General features: G+C 41.6%; 1 protein-coding gene across 1 annotated transcript; it reads right to left on the bottom strand.

The window, feature by feature from the left end:
- Positions 1–473: 473 nt before the first annotated feature.
- On the bottom strand, positions 474–3013 carry LOC109087157. The gene is given in 2 exon segments (XM_042739042.1): positions 474–855; positions 858–3013. Coding segments are annotated over 2 exon segments (1935 nt in total). The 5' UTR covers positions 2539–3013; the 3' UTR covers positions 474–601.
- Between the last annotated feature and the right edge of the window lie 5860 nt (positions 3014–8873).

The following is an 8873-nucleotide window of genomic DNA, read 5'->3' on the forward strand; positions in this document are numbered from 1 at the left end:
AGTGGATAGGTGTTGAGTGGTGAAACGTACACTGGGTGGATGAGATATTCATTGGTCCCACAGTTAGGTGAATTGGGGCCACATGTTTTAGTTTGTAGGCCTGTGTGGGAATATGCGTGGAAGTTCAGCTCACACCTTTGAAGTTTGAGGGTGCTATTAGACCTCTTTGGTCTTTCTTGGACTTCTTCAAGGAGTTCGGTCGACATTAGGGTGATGTCGGCTCCCGTGTCGTGAAGGGCTTCGACTTTGATGTGGCGTTCGATGATGATGGAGAGGTAAAACTTTTTGCTATACCTTTCTCAATGAGGTCGCCCAGGAGTTGAGGGACTGGATCTGGTGTTCTACGGAGGAATGGCAGACGACCAAGACAGCACTTTCAGGGACTTGAGAGGTTTCGTCAGCAGGGGTTTGCTGGACGCTGCTGTGATCTGGGGCATCAGGTGTTGAGTTAGGGACTAACTCTGTTTGCTGGTTTTTCAGGTAGGATTTCTAGTCCATCTGAAGTTAGGGTAGTTACGGTTCTCTGAGAGTGAGGTGAAGGAGTGCTGTTCTCTGTGGTTTGTTGGGTCAGGTAGTCGCTGTCTTCTCGTCCGGTTGCTAGTCAGGCTGAATCTGGTTTCTCTTTCTTTTCCCACTTCCGGTCCTCCTCATTTTGTTGGAAGAACTCTTTTATCATCATCTTAATCAGTTCTTGTGAGTCAAAGCACGATGAAGCCTTTTGTTCTTGCTTGGATTCAGTTTGGGCTCGATCAGCTTGGAATCTTTGTGAGTTTTTTCGTTGATTCCTTGGGCTGGTTGCTCCAGGGTATGTTTGTCGTTTTACCTTGGAGATTCCATTGAATTCCCATGAGCTTTTCCTCTTGAGTTTCCAAATGAGCTTGGCTGGTTCCACGATATTTTCCAATGTCTCTCATGAGGTCTTGACTGGTCCCATGAGTTTTTCCAGTGATGTCCCGGTGAGCGTTGTCGTCCATGTGGTCCATCCCAGTGATTTTTCCTTCGTTTAGGTCGGGTACCAGCGTGGGAGTCCCGTTCTCTGTTGGACGAGGATGCATTCCACTCTTTGGGTGTTGGCTTGGCATGATCTTGACGTTGGGCGCCCTCTAGGGCCAGCCCCTGACTCTGGGTGTTGAAGTCGAGAACTGCCATGGTTTTGATGCGCTTATCTGATGTCATCTTCTGTTTGCAGTAGGCCTTTTGTGCCAAGTCTCGCAGTTGTTGAGCACTCATTGTGTGTGGACATGCAAGGACGCCAAGATGGTGGCTTACCCCAGGGTGAAGATTCCTCAGGAAGAGAGTTTTAAAATTTACGTCTTCCTCCATATTCTGTTCATTGTGAGTCCCGAAGTATGCTTCTCTGAGTCGGCTGTAGAACAATTGGGAAGATTCCTGACAACCTTGTTTCGTCTCCAGGGCATCCACTAGTCCTTGTTCCGACTCAGGGTCAGCAAACTCTTTGATGAGGGCTTCTCTGAACAGGTTGTAATCAGTCTTTGTGTGGGCCGGCTGTCGGTCCAGGAAACTGCGAACCTCTGAGCTGGATGTTGCTCGGATCAAATAAAGTCTATCTTTGTCGGTGGTACTGGGTCTCATTTCCAGATGAAAGTCGACATCTTGCAGATATCCTTTGATCTCTTGACTACATGGCACATTTGCGGTAAATTTGCCAGTGTTCCTAGTAAGCTTGTCAAGGTCCTTGAGGTCCAAGCCACACGATGATCTGTGGCTGGCTGGAGCAGTTTCTTTTAGCTTTGTCAGGATGTAAAGTTCTTCGAGGGGAGCAGATGGGTGTTTTAGCACTGCCCCCTTTTGATCATGTGTCAGTCCAGGAACAGGGGACCCGGGCCTGCTTGGCGGGGGTGAGACTGGTGTCCGTCGTGTCCTCGGAGGCTCAGAGCGCAGCTCGTAGGCATGTCTGAGTTCCTCTCTGAAGCTGTCTGACTCCTCTTTGATGTAGCCCAGCTGTCGTGTTAGGCGGCTGATCTCGTTTCTTGACTCATCCAGGTGAGTTTCAAGGGCTTTAATTCTGCTGTTCTTGTCTCTGAAGTCGGCCTTGGCCTTTTCAAGGAGATGTTCCGCATACTGTAGCTTGTTGGAGAGATCAGCGTAGTCTGCCTTGACTTGTTCCATTTCTTGTGTAGTAGCTACACGTGACTCTTTTAACCTGGTGATCTCCGCCTCGGCGCCTTGTTCCACTTCATCAGGTCATTCCCGTTGTTCCTGAGCCTCCAGTTCTAGCTGTTCGATACGTCGTTGTGCGTGTGTTAGCTCCTGCTGGAGATGGGCGGCGTGCCTGTCGCTCAGCTTAAGGGTGGCGATGAGTGTGTGGCTTAAGGAGCCGGTGATCTTAGCTAGTTCTTTGTGACTGTAGCTCTGACTTGGGTCTTGTCTCGTGAGGCTTGTTATGATTTCATCCAGCTGGTCCTGTGTCTGATGCTTCAGTGTTTCAGCAGCCTTAGGTAGGAGGCTGTCTGTTGCAACACTTAGCCATGTCTCCAGGTCCTCCCAGTGGCCAACAGGGTCTGTTGTGCGAGACATGTTTTGACGCGGTGAGGGAGATCTAGAACCTAGACTGACACAGACTTTGAAGAGGAGAAAACAAAACAATACAAGGCAAAACAGAGGTGTAAATGTGCAATGTGGGTTGATGTTGAGTGTGTAATGGGCAGGTGAGTGTAGTTCTCATCGACTGTGAATCTCTGGTGGGCGTGCTTCTAATTTGTAGTCTCTGTGGGGAAAATTAATAAGCACACACAGGTAGCACAGCTAGAGAACAGAGGGAGAAAAGAAGAGTAACAAACAGAGCAAGGAACAGAATAATATTTGGCTGCTTCCACTTTTCCTATAAAAAGAAAGGGTTTTTTGTAAGGAAAGATTAGAGCCACTGGTAAGATGAGAGAGAAAGACAACACAAAATAACCTTTTCTGGTTACAGAATGAGTACAGTTAAAAATGTTAAGTTTGATTTAGAAGGATGCTTCTAAACAGGGCTTTGGAAATTGGGATTTCTAAATACCAGCAAAAATTTCTCTGAAGAAAAATCTCCGGGGCGGAAGAAAAATGATAGCAATGACAGTATTGGTTTCTCAGCTGGTAGGATTGACAACCAAACACCAATCAGAGCGTTTCTAGCTGTGTGTTCAATATTTGGCGGATGCCTATCGGTTCCTTTGTTGACCTACTTTAGCCTTAGCTGGGTAGGATCCCAGGGTGAGAAGGGAAGGTAGGGTGAGAGTCAGACAATTTTGAAACGAAGTGTTCAAGTTTCACAAACATTTGTTAAATGTTTCTAAAGTTCTCTGCTTTTATGATTCTCACAGGTACAAACCCAAAACGGCAACAGTAGTCAAATCAGAAGAAGGCAGCTGAGAGAGAGAGAAGAAGAAGAGAAGTTTTGCTCCCAATGTTAGGAAAATGACAGGGTGGTGGCACTGTTGAAACAAACACATAGGGGTTGGTGTTGCGGGCGTTAGCAGGGTAACACTAACTAACTAGGTATTGAGGAAAACCCTAAATTTTCTTTTGGGGGTTTTGCCACTAACAGGCTTAAGCCAAATGGGAAAACCTAGGAAAATTTGGGTTGAGTTAATTAAATAACTGACGGCGAGAGAAAAGAAGGCCTAACAGGTAGAACCAAAACTTTCAATTGCAAATGAAATTCAAATTTGAACTTAGAAAAAGTATTTCCTGTTTAAAATTTAATTGTTATCCTTAAAATTGCTAAGAGCAATTCAGATTAATTAATCAATAAGTATCTTGAAACATGGTAGCCCAAAGCCTACTTAACTGCAGAAGAAATTAAAATTTCAGAGCAATATTGACAGTTCAAGGATTAACATCTCTGATGTTGTTGTCATTAGATTATAAGAGCAATTATAATTCAATTATCAGCAAGTATTGTTGCTATATGAAAGCAGGAATTGAACTTAATTCATGAAATTAAATAAAAATTCCAAATCTGTAATTAATTATGAGATTAAATCAAAATTTCAACCATAATTACTTAGCTTAATAATATCTGCTGATGTCATTAAAATTATAAGAGCAGTTATAGGTGAACTAATCACAATGTGTCATTAAAGTAATGAGGATGAGAACCATCATTAATTATTAACAAAACAACAGCGTTTCAACTCATAAGAGTAAACAAGGTAACGTTTATTACGTTTGCCTCTGTCAACATTCTTTTCAATGGGAGGAGAGGAGAAGAGAGAGATTAATAAATGTAAAAGAGAAAAAGAATGAGGTGAGAGTGAGTTAAAGTTCAGATGTAACAGATGTAAAGTCACTTCAACACTTCAACCACTGCAAAACACACTGTATTTAAGCCCACAAAAATTCTCTGTGCTAACTGCTAGCCTTCAAGGCTACTAGCTTTGCATATGCTTCAATGTCAAGGCGTTAGCTTCAGTTAGCTTAGCTCATGCTGGGCTATTTGCTTGCAAATAGCTCAAATTACCCTGGAAAAGGTCTCTTGGAACTTCCGGGTTATGGCTGTTACTTTGGCGATGTATACTGCCCTAAGCTGGCATGTGTTATGCACGGCTTATGTGCTTTACGTGAAATGACGGCGCATCTGACACTTAACAACCACAAAGCACTATTTCGATTTTTATCTTTTAGCGCTGAACTATCTCAGCTCGTTAGAGTGAGGTAGATTAATCTACAGATTTACTGTAGTTAATAAAATACGTTATTGAGATCTCGGCGGATCTCAGCACTTGTTTTAGTCTACAGACAAAAACACACATGGATTTAACCACAATTCTACTTGATCAAGATTTCACAATTCTCCCATAATACACGTTCGGACACTCTCTCTGAGCACCGCGTTCCAAAGTTCACTAGTTTTAGTGAATTAACTGGCAAAAGAACATTAATTAGCTAGATTAATGTCTCAAACCGGGAGATACATAGACAAAATTTGATGTGGAACACGCACAAACAAATCGAACTATTAAGGCCTTTATTTTTAAAAAAAAGGAAAACGAGGAACACGCTCGCTTCCTTTCTTATGCGCTTTAGGCGACTTATTTTGTCTCTGCGGACAATCAAATGCTTTAATGCAGTTCAAACAACAGACAACAACTCGAGTTCACTTCATTCGTTCACACACTGGCATGCCCATAATGAAAGTACCCAGTAGCACAACAAACTGTTTCTCTGTCTTTGATCTATTCTTCCGGATAAAATAGAACAAATACAACACAAAATGTCTTGGTATTATGTATTTTTAGGTCAGACTTGCCCGCATTCTCCACCATTTATGTAAGGAAATATTAGCTCATTTATTTTGAGAAGAATCGAATCTAAAGATTCGAATTGCTCTAATTGAACTGATTCCAAATTTAATAAGTTTATACTTCATCAACGGTTCGTCCAGCGAACATAAAATTCAGTATCCTTTCAATTCTGTTTATATTACTTCATGGCTTAATGAGAATACAAACAGAATGATAATTATAAACTACAAGCTAGGTAGCATAGGATCTGGGCAAAGTTTAATCTTAAAATACACCACACAAGACAATACTTCTTTATAAATGAAACAAGAATTTATTGAGCTACTCTATTACATGGTTCTAAAACCTAATGGACATACACATACATACACACACGTACATACACACACACACAGTTACTGAAGAGGATGATAATGGAATTTGAATGAAGTCCCAGGAGTAAGTTATTCGTTAGATCGCACCAAGAAAATCACAAAAGCAGAGATGTGTCTTATCTTTACTGCTTAAGATCAATCTGCACTTATTTCAGCAAGGAATGAAGTTTGTTTGTTTTACTTGCATTTGCGCTGAAAAGCGGAGTTGGAGATTCGCTTGTTGCCTCGTCTCAGGGAATCCCCACGCCCTCGGGTTGGTTGCAGATCTGTCGTTTGGATGACGTCTTTTGGGAAAAACCCTCCTGGTGATTGGTTGGTTGCCTGGTTACGTAGAGCTTCGGAATTCCTTCAGATAGTTTCGCGGTTTGCAAGACTTCGAAGATTCTTGGCAGTCACGAAGTTTCAACGGAGTGTTTTGAGTTCTGGATGACACGAACGCTAGCAGCGTTGGAGTAGGTAGTTCAAGCCATGGCGAAGAAGGAAGCGTGCGCTGAATTAGTTCAGGCATTGGAGTTTATCCAAGAGGATTTGGTCCATCCCACGACGCGATCTTCCAATGGGATGCTGTTGCAGAACTTAGACATGCCCCGTACTGTTTCTCTTTTTGTGCATTGATTAAGCATCCTTGTGGCATCGTCATGTGAGATGAACTCCATTGTGGAACTTTGGTTAATACCTTATAAAAGTGTCATAATATGCACCCAATACAGAATTTGGGACATTTCATTAGCTCAAAGTTTAAGCAAATACGTGAGCTTTCGTTCAACACTAAACTTTCCACATCTTACACCCATTTAATAGCACTATCTGCTAAAACCAGTAAAACATTGATTAAAGTTGCACCGATTACATTTGAACACATCAAACATATATAAGACATAAAACATATTATTTGTGAATATAAATTAAACCTTCAGATTTCTCAATGGTTGTCCTTTGAGATCATTTATTGAAAAGTTCAGTTTGTAGAAAACTTCCCAACCAAGCAGGAAGCAGAGTCATGGGATGGATCCTATATGGATCCTTTGTGTTGAGGTCCATTAATTATTAATGATTCCTGTGGGGCCGCGGGGGTTTCCATACGTTGTGATCATGAGATGCTTCTTAAAAAACACAGGGTCCTTGTATCTTGTGAAAAGAGTTAATGTCGTCAAACTCTTTTAATCGGAAAACAACAAGGCTGACAGGAAGCTTACACATGATGTCGACGTCGCATAATCAGCTCCTGATTAGTTTTCTCTGATTTGCGGGGGTATTTTTTCCAACAAAAGTCCTCTGTTGCGGAATCACGTTGTCACTTCTATTAAATGCAGACATACAACTGAGCATTGTTACTCTTTAGTTAATAATTAATGGAGTCTCAGAATGTGCAGATGGGAGGAAATAGGCTCTTTTAATTCCTTTGGGAGAAGTAGCCGATTCTGCAGTTATTGGTGTGACTGTTCACCGAGGTCCTACAGTGGTCAGACAGAATTAATCTTACAACTGAACAGGTGAGGAGTACTTTGAAACAATTAAACCAGAGGAAGGCTACAGGACCAGATAATCTTAGTGCATTCATTCTGATTTTTTTTTACAGATGAGCTTGCACCTCGATGGCAGCCTATTTTTCAGAGGCCCCTAGATACTCACGTTATCCCTGAGTTCTCGGATGACACAGTGCTACTGTCTTTGTTGGGGAGTGAAGATAATTTCAGTATGCATCAGTATTGTACAGATAGGTTAGTGGAGTGGTGTGAGAGAAATGTACTTGTTATAAATGAAAATAAGACAAAGGAAATAATCTTTGGACTTCCGGAGAACAGGCATCAATCACGAGTGATTATATATAATAAACTGATTGAAATTGTTTCTGCATATAAATACACAGTAAATTCCTGAGTTTTAAAAATAACACTGGAGCATATATGGTCCCACTCTACAAGAGTGTTAAAATAACAGTGAAGCAGTGTTAAAGTTAATGAGATAATTAAGTTATTAACTGAGTGCTGACTGAGCATTAGTGATGAACACCTGCTGTTAACAAGCAGAATCACAGAAGAAAAGAGAAATACAAGAACTACAATTGATAAACAACTACAAAATGGATTTTAAGAGGGTAGGTAACAGTAACGGAATGAGATTCAAAGGAGCCGTTGATACCCAAAGATGGTAAAGGATTAAATTTCCAATCATTAGATATAAGCAGACCAGTACCTCCACCTCTTCCAGTCAAACGGGGTGAGTGGGAAAATGAGAAATTATTGGAGAGTGCTGCAGGCATAGCAGTGTCCTCTGGTTTGATCCAGGTCTCTGTCAGGGCCATGAGATTTAGCTTTGAATGACTAATAATAGAAGTAATGAAATTGGCTTTGTTTACAGCAGACTAGCAATTCCAGAGACCAATAGAAAAAGATAGTGTATTAGCAGACATAGGCAGAGTGTGCAGGTTGTTAGGACTGCGCTACCTATAGTGTGTGATGCGTTGTTTGCGAGTGGTAGTGATAATAGGGATCTGGGATCTGGAAACACATAGTAAGAACAATACTTATATCCCTTGCCGGTGTCCCTGCCTGGTGGAGTCACACGGTGGAGTCTTACTATTTACACTCTTCGGTCCTTACATGAGAAGGGCTTAACAGGAGGCCTGCTGCGACAGCTGCCGCGGTATACTAACCTTTTTTATACCCTTCAGGCAAAACGGAAATTGAATTCAGCTGAACACACTTTACTGTTTATCACAACAAAGGTCTAAGCAAGCGCACTACACTGACAAGGTATGCGATCGTATGTGATGGCAAGGAACTTATGGTAAAACCATTTCATGCGCCTGAGTCTCTGGTTGCATTTTATCAAAATATGTAGTTCTTTTAAAGGAGCTGTATGTAAGAAATCTATTTCAATTAATCATAAAATGGCCCTGATGTGTCACTAGACATTAAGAAATCATGTTCATTTCAAATACTTATATCACTGACAACAGTAGTCCGGCCAGGATATTGTCATTTAAAAAGTGGACTTGCAGCCCTGATGTTGATGTTGTCATTTTGTGTTTTGGCCTGACGCGCCTCCCTCCACCTATCTACCAATCACGAAGTCAGTAGTGTTTTCAGGATCCGTGTTGCCAGCTTTGCTGTAACCTACCCTAACTCCAGTCGGATAAAAATGTCTAATGTTACTAAATCAAAAAGACCTCGTTATAATTTAGAAATTCGTCGTGACAAAGTCCGAAATAAAACCAGAATTTGTATTGGATATGCTTTTGACAGGGATGGAG

The sequence above is a fragment of the Cyprinus carpio genome, chromosome B15 (assembly GCF_018340385.1).
Source record: "Cyprinus carpio isolate SPL01 chromosome B15, ASM1834038v1, whole genome shotgun sequence".
Classification (NCBI taxonomy): Eukaryota; Metazoa; Chordata; class Actinopteri; order Cypriniformes; family Cyprinidae; genus Cyprinus; species Cyprinus carpio.